This window comes from Brienomyrus brachyistius, unplaced genomic scaffold, assembly GCF_023856365.1.
Source record: "Brienomyrus brachyistius isolate T26 unplaced genomic scaffold, BBRACH_0.4 scaffold76, whole genome shotgun sequence".
Classification (NCBI taxonomy): Eukaryota; Metazoa; Chordata; class Actinopteri; order Osteoglossiformes; family Mormyridae; genus Brienomyrus; species Brienomyrus brachyistius.
The window spans coordinates 3096-20695 of NW_026042351.1; the positions used below are offsets into that span (position 1 = coordinate 3096).

Here is a 17600-nt window from a genome sequence, read left to right on the forward strand (position 1 = left end):
CTGTTAACACTCCGCCAGCGGCATTCTGGGCCCGTTGTAGATGTGATCCCTGTGACTGGTGCGTGTTAACACTCTGCCAGCGGCATTCTGGGCCCGTTGTAGATGTGATCTCAGTGACTTGTGCGTGTTAACACTCCACCAGTAGCATTCTGGGCCCATTGTAGATGTGATCCCAGTGACTTGTGCGTGTTAACACTCCGCCGGCGGCATTCTGGGCCCATTGTAGATGTGATCCCAGTGACTGTTGAGTGTTAACACTCCGCCAGCGGCATTCTGGGCCGGTTGTAGATGTGATCCCTGTGACTGGTGCGTGTTAACACTCCGCCAGCGGCATTCTGGGCCCGTTGTAGATGTGATCCCTGTGATTGGTGCGTGTTAACACTCCACCAGTAGCATTCTGGGCCCATTGTAGATGTGATCCCAGTGACTTGTGCGTGTTAACACTCCACCAGTAGCATTCTGGGCCCATTGTAGATGTGATCCCAGTGACTTGTGCGTGTTAACACTCCACCAGTAGCATTCTGGGCCCATTGTAGATGTGATCCCAGTGACTTGTGCGTGTTAACACTCCACCAGTAGCATTCTGGGCCCATTGTAGATGTGATCCCAGTGACTTGTGCGTGTTAACACTCCGCCAGCGGCATTCTGGGCCGGTTGTAGATGTGATCCCTGTGACTGGTGCGTGTTAACACTCTGCCAGCGGCATTCTGGGCCCATTGTAGATGTGATCTCAGTGACTTGTGCGTGTTAACACTCCGCCAGCGGCATTCTGGGCCGGTTGTAGATGTGATCCCTGTGACTGGTGCCTGTTAACACTCCGCCAGCGGCATTCTGGGCCCGTTGTAGATGTGATCCCTGTGACTGTTGAGTGTTAACACTCCGCCAGCGGCATTCTGGGCCCGTTGTAGATGTGATCCCTGTGACTGTTGAGTGTTAACACTCCGCCAGCGGCACACTGGGCCCGTTGTAGATGTGATCCCTGTGACTGGTGCGTGTTAACACTCCGCCAGCGGCATTCTGGGCCCGTTGTAGATGTGATCCCTGTGACTGTTGAGTGTTAACACTCCGCCAGCGGCATTCTGGGCCCGTTGTAGATGTGATCCCTGTGACTGGTGCGTGTTAACACTCCGCCAGCGGCATTCTGGGCCCGTTGTAGATGTGATCCCTGTGACTGGTGCCTGTTAACACTCCGCCAGCGGCATTCTGGGCCCGTTGTAGATGTGATCCCTGTGACTGGTGCGTGTTAACACTCCGCCAGCGGCATTCTGGGCCCGTTGTAGATGTGATCCCTGTGACTGGTGCGTGTTAACACTCCGCCGGCGGCATTCTGGGCCCGTTGTAGATGTGATCCCTGTGACAGGTGCGTGTTAACACTCCGCCAGCGGCATTCTGGGCCCGTTGTAGATGTGATCCCTGTGACTGGTGCGTGTTAACACTCCGCCAGCGGCATTCTGGGCCCGTTGTAGATGTGATCCCTGTGACTGGTGCGTGTTAACACTCCGCCAGCGGCATTCTGGGCCTTTTGTAGATGTGATCCCTATGACAGGTGCCTGTTAACACTCCGCCAGCGGCATTCTGGGCCCGTTGTAGATGTGATCCCTGTGACTGGTGCGTGTTAACACTCCGCCAGCGGCATTCTGGGCCCGTTGTAGATGTGATCCCTGTGACAGGTGCGTGTTAACACTCCGTCAGCGGCATTCTGGGCCCGTTGTAGATGTGATCCCTGTGACCGGTGCCTGTTAACACTCCGCCAGCGGCATTCTGGGCCCGTTGTAGATGTGATCCCTGTGACTGGTGCGTCTTAACACTCCGGCAGCGGCATTCTGAGCCCGTTGTAGATGTGATCCCTGTGACCGGTGCGTGTTAACACTCTGCCAGCGGCATTCTGGGCCCGTTGTAGATGTGATCCCTGTGACTGGTGCGTGTTAACACTCCGCCAGCGGCATTCTGGGTCCGTTGTAGATGTGATCCCTGTGACTTGTGCGTGTTAACACTCCGCCAGCGGCATTCTGGGTCCGTTGTAGATGTGAAATTGATTTCTTAGGCTGACCAGAGAAGAGGGCATTACAGTAATCTATTCTACTAGAAACAAAAGTAGGTATTATTTTTCCACAGCCAGCATATGACAGCAGACCCCATAACTTATGTGGAGGGACAAACAAGAGAAGGACTTACGAATGTTAATTTCTGCACTAACTAAGATAATTGCAGACAGCCTTGATAACCCAGCTACGAATCCTTTCTTTGCAGATCCTCTCAATTTACAGCACATTATCGTCGCTGCATCGCTGGCTGTCGGAATGATGCCCGAAAAATGCTTTGGGTTATACAGACAATGCGCAAATGTTTGGGGGTAGATCTGGGCTTTTGAAGAGGGAGGTTTTCACCCCTCGTGGGCTGGTGCCGATCTCCTGTCCAAAAGCATAGCTCATAGTCTCCAGGAAAATCACTGACCAGCCAGAGCCAAGTCCAGGCGGCAGGCAAACCGGCATAACCGACCGCCTGCTAGTTGCTTAGAGTCGTCACCTAGGGTTCATGTTATTGGGACTGTGTCTGTTCCCCGCACTTTTAATCATGGAGGTCTATTCCACCTTTGTGTATATCATAAAAACTTAATAATAATTAAACCTAATCCATTATTAGATAATAGGTGTAATGCAAGGCTAAAACTTGGACTTTTGAATGTAAGATCACTGGCTCCTAAGGCGCTACTAATAAATGAAATGATTACTGATTTTAGTCTTGGTCCTTATGCCTTACAGAGACCTGACTTAGACCGAATGAATTCATGGTACTAAATGAATCTACTCCAGCTGATTACAGCATAACCCTCGAGCAGATGGCAAAGGTGCTGCTGCTGCTGCAATATTTCAGTCTGACCTGGGAGTGTCTGAGCAAAGTGCTTATAGCTTTAGCACATTTGAAATTCTTCTTCTTAGTCTTGCGGGATCATCTCTTTGTAGTTATTCACATCCAATCACCATTGTTATTGTGTATAGACTGCCTGGTCCCTAACCTCCAATCACCATTGTTATTATGTATAGACCGTCTGGTCCCTAACCTCCATTCAACATTGTTATTATGTATAGACCGTCTGGTCCCTAACCTCCATTCAACATTGTTATTATGTATAGACTGCCTGGTCCCTAACCTGCAATCACCATTGTTATTGTGTATAGACTGCCTGGTCTAGAGAAATCGCTTCGCAGCACCTAGATCTTGTAGCTCCACTTAAGAAGATGAAGCATAGAGATAAGAAACCTGCCCCCTGGTGCTCTGATCATATGCGTAACTTAAACAGGCTTCACGCAAGCTAGAGTGCAAATGGGGCTCAACTGAACTAGAAGTTTTCAGACCTACCTGGAAGGAGCCTCTCTAAGTACAGACTGCGAGGTCTGTGTCCCTCTCCAGACTCATGGAAGAGAACAAAAATAATCCTAAATTCCTGTTTGAATCTCTGTCTAGGTTAACACAGAATTCTTCAACATTAAACTCACAAGTCTCACAAGCTTTCATGAGTGATGACGTTATTACATTTGTAATGGTAAAATAAAGATTAGACAGACCATCCAGTGCACGTCTGTAGCTACATACAGCTGCCAGCCTCCTGCTAGTCCTATGCGTACTGATAATGACACCTTTGAATCTTATAAAACAATCAGAACTTTTGAGCTTAGTTTCCTCCTGAAAATCCTCTACTAGTCTCATAGACCCAATTCCTACAAAATTCCTGAAGGAGATTCGACCACTGATTAGTACCACCCTGTTAAATGTGTTAGACTCGTCTCTTAGGCTTGGATATGATCCAAAACCTTTTGACTAGCTGTTATTAGACCTGTTCTAAAGCAACCAAATCTTGAACCTGGTGATTTAGGAAATTATAAATCAATCTCAAATCTTCCGCTCATTTCAAAGATCCTGGAAAAGCTGTTGCTCACCAGCTGTCTTTTTTCCTACAGAAAAATAATGCTGATGAATTATATCAGTCTGGCTTTGGACCAAACCACAGCACAGAAACAGCTTCAGTCAAAGGAGTGAATGATTTGCTTATGGCACAACACAGATACACAAACATTCACACACACAGAGATACACACAGATAACAAGGGAGGAATTCCATCTTATATGGCACAAAGATTTAGGGACCGACAGACAGCAGAGTGGACCTCAAGGACAGGGGCCCCTCAACTTGGCACGTAACCCCCTCCCCATACATCCTGTCTTACATACCACGTATTCACCCAACACCCTAAAGAAAGTTTCTTTTAAGTTCGGCCTTTGTATTCCCTATATATTGATTTATTCATGACTACTAGTCTCGACATCCAGATAGGTTATGTTTGTGTGTCCTTAGACAGTCTTAGTGTTTAGCTACCCCTGCATAGAGGGTAATTCCCAGAGGAATCTTGAAAATTAAATAATGTAACCAGGTATCGCTTTCTTCCATCTCAAGGAGCAGGATATGTGTTAGTACCCAGGGTAGAAAGAGTTACGGCAGGCTGCAGAGTTTTCTCCTATAGAGCTCTTCAGCTGTGGAATGGTCTTCCACCGGATGTGCGGGATTCAGGCTGACTCTCAATATTCAAGTCTAGACTAAAAACGCTCCTGTTTAGTTTAGCTTATAGGGACACTAGTTCTAGCTCTAGCTAACTGCTCACTCCCAGTCAGGCCTATAGTGTGAGGTGTAGAGCTGGGTGGGGATCGGTGCCATTAGCTTTGGATAAACTGAACTGTCAGTCTGTCACTTTAGCTTCACACCCCCTTGTGGAATTGGAGTGCTGACATTCATTAAAAGTTTCCGGTATAAATATTGGGTGAGCAGGGGGGGCCACCGGGAGATTGAGAAAACACTCTCTACACGTATAACAGGACAATCAGCGCCCTCATAATTAGGAGATTGTACACTATCCTCCGCCTCCGATATGTTAAAGCTAATTCTAGGTTTCTAAACGGAAAAACCACAAAGGAAAGAAATGATCCCACCGCTGCCACCAGTCAGACCTATAGTGTGAGGTGTAGAGCTGGGTGGCGTTCGATGCCATTGGCTTTAGATAAACTGAACTGTCAGTCTGTCACTTTAGCTTCACACCCCCTTGTGGAATTGGAGTGCTGACATTCATTAAAAGTTTCCGGTATAAATATTGGGTGAGCAGGGGGGGCCACCGGGAGATTGAGAAAACACTCTCTACACGTATAACAGGACAATCAGCGCCCTCATAATTAGGAGATTGTACACTATCCTCCGCCTCCGATATGTTAAAGCTAATTCTAGGTTTCTAAACGGAAAAACCACAAAGGAAAGAAATGATCCCACCGCTGCCACCAGTCAGACCTATAGTGTGAGGTGTAGAGCTGGGTGGCGTTCGATGCCATTGGCTTTAGATAAACTGAACTGTCAGTCTGTCACTTTAGCTTCACACCCCCTTGTGGAATTGGAGTGCTGACATTCAGGGACTCCCCATGCCTACATTCCCACCTGCCTCTCCCTCCTACTTATGCTGCCATAGCCATATCTGCCAGAGCTTACATACTGCACTCACCTAACTGTTAGCACTGCCTATAGTCTCCCCTATACTTTGGCTAATTGCACATTTTATTTCCCCTACTCCCCCTGGGCTATGCTGCCTGGAGACCCCAAAGTTTCAAGATATCCTGCTCACCCTTCTGCCTGTGACATCTTCCCTGTTTACCCTGCTGCCGTACTACTGTTCTCCCTGCCATCTGAAGCAGCTCCAGCACTTGCCTGTCATCACCTCCCTGCCCCCCGCTTTGTAATGATAATGTGATAATGTGAATTAGGACTTTGCCATCTTGATCATTTGACTTCCGCTGCTGCCCCCTAGAGGATGGGCTCCCCCTTTCAGTCTGGTTAGGGTTAGGGCTTCCTCTGCTGCCCCCTGGAGGATGGGCTCCCCCTTTGACTATGGTTCCTCCCAAGGATTCTTCTTTCTAGGGAGTTTTTCCTTGCCACTGTCCCCTCTGACTTGCTCACTGGGGGCTTTGGGCAGGGATGCTGTAAAGTGCTTTGAGATAATGTAATGTTATGAAAACACACTATACAAATAAAACTGAACTGAACTTAAATTGCATACTGTGTACCAAATTGCATTGGGTAGGAGACCAAAAAAGATTATTTATTGCGATATTTTTAAACTAAATGACACACATATTTTTTTTCTTACTTATCGCCCAGCCCTAATCAACAATACACTAATCGGAGAGCTAACAGTCCTGTGAAATAGGCTTTTAGAAAAAAATGTTTCTTTGAATGATTTATGAATAATGATACTTCATTCACCCCCATGGGGAAATTGTCTTTTCGCCCCTCCCATCTTGCTCTACAAGAGACATGCGACACATATACAGGTGAGAGGAAGTTTGGGGGTAACAGCACAGGATCGGCCAGCATCCAGCACCCCTGCAGCTCAAGGACTCAGCGATGACATCACTCTGCCGGCCAAGAGATCTGAACCAGCGACCTTCCGCTCATGGACACAGAGTCCGAACCCAAAAAGTCACGCACCACACCCGGTATTTACAGAAATTCTCCCTGCAGCATCCAGAACTGAAACGAATATTAGTGGTTTTCCCATTATTAATGAAAACTGGACCATTCTGTATGATGCTGTATCTTTGGTTATTTGTTACACAAAGGATGGTCGTGGAAATCTTGTCTTTTTTGTTTTCACTACATCAATACCTTCAGTTAATATAAACTAGATTAAAAAGGAACATTGCTGATAAAAGAGGGGAAATAAATTACATATATACATATTCATTTCATATTTTAAACAATGTTTATCTATCTCTGCCAGACTAGATGTGTCGTTACATCCTCAGCCAGGTGCAGCTGAGGCCAGCAGAGGGCGCCAGTGAGCAGCCAGAGACAGCAGTCATACGGAAGCTCCCAGCTCTGGGCTCCATCACATGAACACGCCTGCTGACAATAACACTCACATACCACTGATACACCCTGTGGATAAAGAGCCCTCAATGTTTCTATAGCAGGTTAGGATGCTGTGCTGTGATCAGAAGGCAGACTGGACGGGAATGGAAACGTAGTAACAAACAAAAAGTGACATCACTACCTTCAGTCATTATAAAGGCTGTGGTCAGGATTAGCTACTGCTATACATCAGCTTTAGCTGTGATTATCAAAATAAAACCCACTTATTAATCCATGAGGAGAAATATATAATATATATTACACATTTCAAACAATATTCATGTATTACTGCCAGACCAGACACGATTTCCCATCCACACGTCACTTACAGAGCCGTCCTGGAGTTCTTGACCACAGGCAGCAGCCTGCAGTGCTGTTTATCTGATCTGGTGTATTTCTTCAGATCAAACACATCCAGCTCCTCATCTGACATCAGCATCACAAAGGCCAGAGCTGAGTACTGTGCAGGTGAGAGGTCATCTGCTGAAATGTTTCCTGAATTCAGGTATCTTTGTACTTCTTCTACTAGAGAATTGTCACCCAGTTCAGTCAGACAGTGGAACAGGTTGATGGTCCTTTCTGGAGATAAATTCTCCTGTATTTTCTCCTTGATGTATTGGGCTGCTGTGATGGGCTGGCCCCCCATCCTGGGTTGTTCCCTGTCTCGTGCCCATGGCTTCTGGGATAGGCTCAGGACTTCCCACAACTCAGAAGGATAAGTGGTTTGGAAAATGGATGGACGGATGTATTGGGTTGTTTCCTTAATGGTATGTGAGCTGATTCTTGTCGGCCCCAGTAGCCTTTGTAACAGAGTCTTACTGGAGTCTGTTGAGAGGCCCAGGAGGAAGCGGAGGTAGAGGTCCAAGTGTCCATTCTTGCTCTTTAATGCCTGATCCACTGCAGTCTTCAGCAGGTCAGCTGATGAGTTTGACAGAAACACATATAAAGCAGCGAGATACTCCTGGATGCTCAGATGCACAAAGCAGTACACCTTCTCCTGGTACAACCCATACTCCTCTTTAAAGACTTCTGTGCACACTCCAGAGTAAACTGAAGTTTCAGCGACATCAATGCCATTCTCTGTCAGGTCTTGTTCATAAAATATGAGATTGCCTTTCTCAAGGTTGTCAAAAGCCAGTTTACCGAGTTTTAAAAGGAATTCCTTGCTGTATTCCTTAAGCTCAGTTTCATGGTTTTTCATATACTTGTCATTTTTTAAACTTGTCTGAAAGATCAGGAAGTGTGTGTACATTTCAGTCAGAGTCTTTGGAATTTCTCCCCTGTCATTCTCACTAAAAAGCCTCTTAAGCACAGTGGCTGAAATCCAGCAGAACACAGGAATGTGGCACATGATGAAGAGGCTCCTTGATGATTTCACATGTGTGATAATCCTGCTGGCCAGGCTCTGATCATTAAATCTCTTCCTGAAATACTCCTCCTTCTGAGCATCACTGAACCCTCGTATCTCTGTCACCTGGTGGACACACTCAGGAGGTATCTGAATGGCTGCTGCTGGCCTGGAGGTTATCCAGAGGAGAGCGGATGGGAGTAGATTCCCCTTAATGAGGTTAGTCAACAGCACATCCAGTGACGTTTTCTTTGTTACATCAAACCAGCTCTCATTGTTCTGAAAATCGAGAGTAAGGCGACACTCATCCAGACCATCAAAGATGAACAAGACTTTGTACCTAAACAGCTCAGTGGATTCAAATGATTTCAGTTCTGGGACAAAGTGGTGAAGCAGTTCAATCAGACTGTATTCACCCTTAATGAAATTCAGGTCCCGGAAAGGAAGAGCAAATATGAAGTGAACATCCTGGTTTGCTTTTCCTTCTGCCCAGTCAAGAATAAATTTCTGCACAGAGACTGTTTTCCCGATACCTGCCACCCCTTTAGTGAGTACAGTTCTGATAGGTGCCTCACGTCCACATAAGGGTTTAAATATATCATTGCACTTGACTGTAGTATCTTCTGTTCGCCTTTTCTTGGATGCTGTTTCAATCTGTCTCACTTCATGTTCATCATTGACTGCTCCAGTCCCACCTTCAGTTATGTAGAGTTCTGTGTAAATCTCACTGAGAAGTGTTGGCTGTCCTTCCTTAGCTTTCCCTTCAAATACACACTCAAATTGCTTCTTAAGTTTAACTTTGAATTCCTGTAGCATGAGCTGTCCTGAAAAGAAATGAGAGGAAAATGCACTAATTCTCACCGTGATCCTGACCAGTATGAGAGGAAGAATATTTTCCAAAAACACACTTTTTCACACATACATATCCAGATGTTTCCCTGTGACTGTGAATGTGAAACTGAAAGTTTTATCATGTGTATTTTACTGGAACACCGCATACAGGACCATGAATAAGCCTTAGGCAGCCAAAGGAAATGTTTAAAGCCATTTATCTGGGTAGTAAGTGTATATCTGCTCAGAACCAAAAAAAACTACAAAACCCCTTTTCATTTCCCAAACCTCTCCTCAGCGGCACCACAGCCAGTCCATGTATTTGTTAAATTTCACCACCAGCTCACTTCATTAATTAATTAAAATAGTTTAAAACTCAATGAGATATTGATCAGTCACATGAGGTGTGTTGTGGTAAAGTATAAAAAATATGTGGATATACTGCACGATTTCTGCAAATATTAGGGTGATTTTGGGAGAGGTTCTGAAATGGCAAACACACTTTGACATACATATTATAGTAGTTCTACACCAACATGAAGACCATTTAAACATCCTTTTCTCTGGCTGCCTAAGACTTTTGCACAATATTGTACATGTACATAATGTTATAAAGCTCTTACTCTTGTCCAGCATGTCAGCAAGATCATTTTGCTTCATGGTCCTCAGGATGTACAGTGTGATCTTCAGAGCTACCTCTCTAACACTGGTCTTCTGCATCTGACCATCACAGTCCAGGTCATTGTCCTCCTCCAGCTGAGGCTCAGAGCATTCTGGGTAATTCTGATCTAGGTGCCTCACAAACGTCTTCAGCTCGTCCTTTAGGAACTTCATGGTTTTTTCCTCTAGCGACTAAAATAAACAGTCAGAGTTAATTATTGCTACTTACACCAAACCTTTTCAGAGTTTCACTTATGAATCATAGTTTAAAACATATTTCCTTTAAGATGATGAATTTCTTATTATACAGCTGTATAAAATATAAGCTAATTCACATAACAGCCAAGAAAACATATATCAGAAATAAATACAAACCTTCAATATGGATGATAAACTCAATTTATCATGTCGATTTGAACTGCATTCTTCCATTTGGTCTCTGTGAATTAAGCAGAAACTTAAAGACCTCAGTTCATCTACACAAATGTAACAGAAAGACGGAAAAGTTCCCCATTAATTATTTTATTCATAACAAAGCATAGAAAACATATCAAATGTTTAAACTGAGAAATTTCGCTATTTCATGAGAAATATTGGATGATATTGAATTTCATGATAGCAACACGTCTCAAAAATGTTGGGATGAGGGCAATAGGAGGCTGCAAAAGTTAGTGGTACAAAAACCCAACAGCTGAAGGAACAATTTTCAAATACTTATACACTGTCTCTGGGCCAAAGCTCATTTAAAATGGACTGCGGCTGAGTGGAAAACTGTTCTGTCGTCAGTCGAATCTAAATTTGAGATTCTTTTTGGAAACCAGGGACACCATGTTATCCGGACTAAAGAGGAGAAGGACCACCCAGCGTGTTATCAGCACCCAGTTCAAAAGCCAGCATCTCTGATGGTGTGGGGGCGCATTAGTACATATGGCAGGGGCAGCCTGCATATCTGGAAAGGCACCATCAATGCTGAAAGGTATGTCCAGGTTCTAGAGCAACAGATGCTCCCATCCAGACGACGTCTCTTTCAGTGAAGACCTTGCATTTTCCCACATGACAATGCCAAACCACACACTGCATCAATTACAGCATGATGGATTCGTAGAAGAAGGGTCTGGGTACCGAATTGGCCTGCCAGTGGTCCAGATCTTTCAGCCTTTGAGAATATTTGGTGCATCATAAAATTAAAAATATGACACAGAAGATCTAGGACAGTTGAGCAACTAGAATCCTGTATCAGACGAGAATGGGACAACATTCCTCTCCCAAAACTCAAACAACTGATCTCCTCAGTCCCCAGACATTTACAGACTGTTGTTAAAAGAAGAGGAGATGCCACACAGTGGTAAACATGGCCTTGTCCCAACTTTTGTTAGACGTGTTTTTGCTGCGACATTAAAAATTAACTTATTTTTTCCTTACAATGATGCATTTTCTCAGTTTAAACACTTGATATGTTTTCTGTGTTCTATTATGAATAAAATATAGGGTTATCAGATTTCCATATCACTGCATTCTGTTTTCATTTACAATTTGCAGAACGTCCCAACATTTTCGGAATTGGGGTTGTAGTTTGGAAAGATGTATCTGCCATGTTAAGCTTTATTCACTGGGGCGGCTTCCTGATTCTCTCATGACAGCAGAAGAGAACCAGTGACATCAGGCTCCAGCACACAGAGACACAGCAGGCAGGAAGGACAGTTTTCTATGCAGCCCTTTGTACCCACTGACATTTACAGTGATTCACTTGTTTAGCAGAGCTAAATACCAGCATCTGATTCACAATCCTCAGTCAAGAAACTGGTTAAATAGTTTGTTGGTTAAATTCAGCACCTACAGGACTAATGGGCCGAATCTGTCCTTCAGCACCTACAGGGTTACCTCTGTAACGGCTCTGTATATTTACCTTTGATCTGTAGGAAAAGGTCCCTCTCTGAAGGCGAGTGGTTGATGCATTGACCTGTCACTCTTCATGGAAACACAGCTGGGTACAGGGGAGTCTGCTCTCTCCATCAGGACACTGTAGGCAGCGAGAGGAAACAAACCCTCATGGTATAAATATAATTCATACAATGGGGACGGCATCCCACTGCTGTTTAGCCTTCTGCTCTGCCTTCATGTACTTTGATATGCTGTGAAGATCTTGATGTAAACTGACTTATTTACAGCCAGCTTTTAAGGAAATTGTCTCATCTAAAATTTAGATATTATATAAAACTATTAGCATCACTGTTAAAGACCTCCACAACTAGACTTGACTGATGTTCCTTTTTACCTGTTTATATATATTTTTATTTGTTTGTTTAGTTTTGTTATGTGGCCATTTTGTATAGGAGGGATGGTCTGTTGCTCGCCTCTAGTATAAAAGAACTGGCTGTTTGTGGAAGAAGACGATGAAGACAGAAGATGGCGAGGTCTTTTTATTAAGCTACACATATTAAAGTGCTGCCCACTGACCAGCCCCAGCTAGGAGCCCAGTTTACTTTTATGTTATGGCCTGACTATAGACCCAGAGAGACATGCATGCTAGTGGGCTGTAACACTGTTACCTCTCAGGGCTCTTTCTGTTACACCCCACAGGGGGGCGCATTTCATGGCTTGCACTATAAATGCTGCCACTCACAGCTTCTAATGTCCTGAGGCCCCAGGGCACTGGCCCCACTGGCCCGGTCCATAACCCAGCCGAGGCTCCAGGGGGCGCTATCTTGGGGCACCTTCAGCCACCGGCTCATTCCCCCACCGTGAGCTAAGAAGCGCTACTGGGGATCTTTCCTGCCTGCTGCCGTTAGACACCACAATGCCTGCTGTCGATGTGCAGACCCCACAGCCAGCGGTAACGTCCAATTTTAATGTGGTAAAAGCTGCTCTCTGTTTATAATCATATAAATAATATACATTTATATTTATTTCTTGAACAATATTGTATTTTCAGGATTTTTTCATTATGCACTGTGTACTTCTTAAACTTGTTATCCTACAGAAATTTTGTTTACTTCTATAAATATTTACTCACTTGCACTATATCTGTTGTCTTTGCACGTTGTCTTTGTTTTACATTGTATGTTTGTATCTGTGCACTTTGCTGCTGAACGCAAGAGAATTTAACCCTGGGATCAACAAATCATCTTATTTTATACTCAGGGGATGAGAACCACTACAGTGTCACATTAATTATGATCTGAATCAGCAAGTATTTAAACGTCACCTTTGGCAAAGAAACCAATAGTCTTTCTCTTTTTTGTCTGATGATAGTAGTTTATTGTTTAAGCTACTCAGTTTGATTAAACATGTTAAACTGAAGCCTTCATCTGAGTATGATCTAATGAATTCATGAGAGTGAAATTATTTGTTATCAAAACAGAAGCATCCGTCTCACGAGGCGACAATCTATTGTCATTCTTTAATGGACATGCAGGGGGAAACAGGCAAACCAAAAGGTTTTTTCCAGCTCTGTGCTGAGGACTGAAATTTAAAATCCACTTTGCGATTAAATAACTTCCAATTCCAGCTCACAGAAAGTCAGGTGTTACAGTAATCCTCATCCATTTACCTCAGATGTTATTTATATAGAATACAGACAAAACTTTTGTTTGAATTGCCAAAGGTGGTGAAATTTGTTAAAGGAAAATATTGCTGCATTCATTATAAATATGTTATTTCCTCATAGCTTGTACAGTATGTGTCTCTGTGCCATTTGACTGAGAGTCTGAATGTCATTTACAGTGTTTGTTTAAATGTACATTTACCTTTGATCTGTAGGAAAAGGTCCCTCTCTGAAGGCGATTGGGGGCTCCATTGACCAGTCACTCTTCAGGGAAACACAGCTGGGTACAGGGGAGTCTGCTCTCTTCATCAGGACACTGTGGGCAGCGAGAGGAAACAAACCCTCATGGTATAAATATAATTCATACAATGGGGACGGCATCACACTGCTGTTTAGCCTTCTGCTCTGCCTTCATGTACTTTGATATGGTGTGAAGCTCGATGTAAACAGACATATTTACAGTCAGCTTTTAAGGAAATTGTCTTATCTAAAATTTAGATATTATATGAAACTTTTAGCATCACTGTTAAAAACCTCCACAACTAGACTTGGCTGATGTTCCTTTTTACCTGTTTATATATGTTTTTGTTTGTTAGTTTGGCTTTGTTATGTGGCCATTTTGTACAGGAGGGATGGTCTGTTACTTGCCTCTATTATAAAAGAACTGGCTGATTGTGGAAGAAGACGGTGAAGACAGAAGATGGCGAGGTCTTTTTATTAAGCTACACATATTAAAGTGCTGCCCACTGACCAGCCCTTGCTAGGAGCCCAGTTTACTTTTATGCTATGGCCTGACTATAGACCCAGAGACACATGCATGCTAGTGGGCTGTACCACTGTTACCTCTCAGGGTTCTTTCTCTTACACCCCACAGGGGGGCGCTTTTCAGAAGCAGCTCTTCGTTTTCCTCTCTCCTTCTCCATTACTGTGCCAATCAGGGCCAGTTGATTCCTGCTGGGGCCTCTGTGAACATGAAGAGTTAATAGATACATCTTACGTATAATTTTTAAATTGTATTTCGTAATACCATTGTGATTCTCATTAGTCATTATTATGGAATATCATTTCATGTAATGCAAATGTGACTACTTGAATAATTCCAACTGTCCTGCACAATAAAGTATAACTTTCCACACTGATATTGTATTGCCAAATTAAATCTTTACCGGTGTTCGGTCAAACAATGCAATCATCAGTGTGCGTTACAGTACCACATTTCAACAAGGGAGCAGAAGCCGTCAGAACATCGGATCCTGCTCTTCCACTCCCACCTTGTCTGCACTCCATGCGCGCATCTATGTAATAATGTTCTTGCAGCGATCATGTGTAACTTATCATGGAATTTACCCCGAAAAAAACAGGTGCTATTTTCTGATTGGCTGGTAGGTGGCTATTAACTCACATCAGTTATTTCATCAAAAACATTGATAAGTAAATTCAGACATTTTAAAAATATATTACAGGCCAATTTGTTGAAATGAAAAAATAAATTAATAAATATATATATATATATATATATATATATATATATATATATATATATATATATATACGGTCACATGAAAAAATTAGGACACCCTATTAAATATTTAGTTCTTTATTAACTAATATCAACATATCAGTATGAAAACTTCATTCAAGCTATATATATAGATAAAGGTGATGTAATGACATCATCTTTGCAAAAACAAAAAACAAATTCACTTATTTATGAAAAGAAATTGACTAAGATGCTAATTTTTCCACTGAGGAAAAAGTGAGGACCCCCTCACATTCATCACTATTTAAAATGCCTAGAGTTAGATTCAGGTGGCACCATATCAGGTGAAGATGGTGAGAACATCGTTACAGAGCTTTTTGGTGGAGCCTGTCTTATTTAAACCACAGACATTTAGTCTGGTTTGCCCTTGATTGTGGAAATGAGTGATATCACCATGTGAGATCCAAAGAGCTCTCTGAGGCCTTCAGGAAGAAGCTTGTAGATGCATGTGAGTCTGGGAAGGATAGAAAAAGATCTCGAGAGAGTTTGGAATCAGCCATTCCACTGTCCGGAAAATAATTTTCACAATAGTTCACATTTAAAACAACTGCCAGCATGGCCAGGGCAGGCTGTCCTAGCAAGTTCAGCCAAGAGCAGATGGCAAGATGCTGAATGACATCTCCAAAAGCCATAAAAGGTCATCACGAGTCATACAGGAAGCTCCTGCCACAGCCGATGTCAAGGTACATGCATCTAGCATCAGAAAGAGATGCACAAGTTTGATTTACATGGGAGCTGTGCAAGGAGGAAACCCTGCTGTCAAAAACACATCTGAGCAGCACTGAAGTTTGCCAGAGACCATCAAGACACAGACTGGGACTTAATGGACAATGTGCTTTGGACAGATGGATCTGACTTTGAATTAGTTGGGCGCAGTAACAGAAGACATGTTTGGCATAAACCAAAGGCAGCTTTTGAGCAAAAGAACCTCATACCAGCTGTGAAGCTTTGGGGTGGAAATGTCATGGTTTGGGGCTGCTTTGCTGCAGCAGAACCTGGCCAGCTCACCATCATAGAATCCACTATGAAGTCTTCATCATATCAGGAGGTGCATATGCCAAGGAATGGCTTACAAGAAAGAAATGGAGAGTTCTGGAATGGTCAAGTCAAAGCCCGGATCTGAATCCTACTGAGATGCTGTGGGGTGATTTGAAGCAGAAGTGCATGCAGGACACCCTTCAAACATCAGACAGCTTAAGGAATTCTGCACTGGAGAGGGGGGGGGGGTACTTTCTGCCAGTCGAATCAGAGATTGATAGATGGTTATAGGAAACGTCTCACTGAGGTTATTTCAGCCAAAGGAGGAAATACTAGCTATCTTTTTCCTTGGTAGGAATTGGCATCTTAGTAAATTTCCTTTGTTAAATAAATGAATATGTTTTTTATGTTTTTGCATACGAGATGCAATTATATCACCTTTATCTACAGATTTGAAAGAAGATTTAATCTTGATATTTCTTAATAAAGAATAAAATATTTCATGGGTTGTCCAAATTTTTTCACACGACTGTACTTATCCACACCTGGAAAACACCAAAATCAAACTTCATACTTTTCCGTACTGCATAGAAACCCTGTAAGTACATTTATCTATCTAATTTCATACCATTTTAAATAATTTATTTATCCTAAACGATGCATCGTCCTACCTAATCCGTCCGGCGCTAAGCCTGTCTTTACGTAAAAATACCAAGCTGTTTATGAACTAAGAAAAAAGCGAAGAAGAAATACAGCAATGCCGTGGTTTAGCCTTGTTTCATAAAATATTAAGCCTTGAGTTTAACCCGGGTTCTTCGGCACGCTAGCAGTTATCCCCAACATCTTAAAACAAGCTTAATGTAACTTCAAAGTATTATAATCTACCCCATGTACATGTTTAAGTGACGCTGTATATTAGGCGAAATCAGGATTGAGCGTAAATAATTAAATATTATTATTATTGTTATTAAATTCGCTTTACATTAGAAAATTCAAAATATTCTGTGACACCTTTATACTTACCATGTAATGCACGGAGGTATATTTAACAACTAATTACGTTGAGAACTATTAAATAGTATATTTTACTATTAGTTTAATCTGTTGAGTATAATCTTACCTGGCAATAAAAATATCTTTTTATTTTTCCCGAATCATACTCGTGTTTCTTGACAAAATGGCGACTTCAGGTTTAAATCGCTTTCACTTTCATTTACAGACAGGAAGTCGTTATATCAGCTTCATATCAAACGCGGAAGCTGTCAAAGCGGAAATGGACGTGGATTCCATGTCGCGCCGTAGGATCTTAGCCCCGCCCCACGCAGCATCCAAATGAGCCCCCCCCCCCCCGCGGGAGATCCGATCTGGATGTGGAGGGCCGTCACCCCTTAATCTCCCACTGCATGATTCTTCTTTCATCTGCAGTATCTGCACACTACCCCCCCCCCCCCCCCCGAAGGGCCAGTGACAAGCTGCTCACACAAGTATTATGTTTTATGTTTCCCCATGACTGTCTGCTGTTTCACATGGAGTGTAGAACCGCGGAGCAAACGGCGGCCAACAAAAGAAAAGGCCCATTGATTCCCAGGGGAATCATTAGTTTGATTCTGCGTGTTTTGTATTTCCAATAGAAATCGTTAGTTATTGAGTTCAGTTTCTCTGCAATTCTAAATGACATCATAATCACGTTATGTTGCTGTTGACAGACACACATACAAAACCAACAAAAAGCATCATTAATACAGAGTAATTT

At 43.1% G+C, this 17600-nt stretch overlaps 1 protein-coding gene across 3 annotated transcripts; it reads right to left on the bottom strand.

Annotated features, from left to right (window-relative positions):
- Positions 1–1397: 1397 nt before the first annotated feature.
- Positions 1398–17084, bottom strand: LOC125726782 (protein NLRC3-like). 3 transcript variants are annotated; one of them, XM_049003270.1, is made up of 8 exons: positions 16968–17084; positions 14173–14292; positions 13532–13645; positions 11692–11805; positions 10161–10224; positions 9749–9977; positions 7276–9118; positions 1398–1519 (listed from the first exon to the last, which is right to left on the bottom strand). In XM_049003270.1, the coding sequence occupies exons 2-8, from the start codon at positions 14250–14252 to the stop codon at positions 1492–1494; spliced, it is 2472 nt and encodes an 823-aa protein (XP_048859227.1). In that variant the 5' UTR covers positions 14253–14292; positions 16968–17084; the 3' UTR covers positions 1398–1491. The 3 variants fall into 3 exon arrangements, with proteins under 3 accessions (XP_048859227.1, XP_048859230.1, XP_048859229.1); XM_049003273.1 differs by lacking the exons at positions 13532–13645; positions 14173–14292 and having other exon boundaries at positions 16968–17060; XM_049003272.1 differs by lacking the exons at positions 13532–13645; positions 14173–14292; positions 16968–17084 and adding an exon at positions 12335–12579.
- Between the last annotated feature and the right edge of the window lie 516 nt (positions 17085–17600).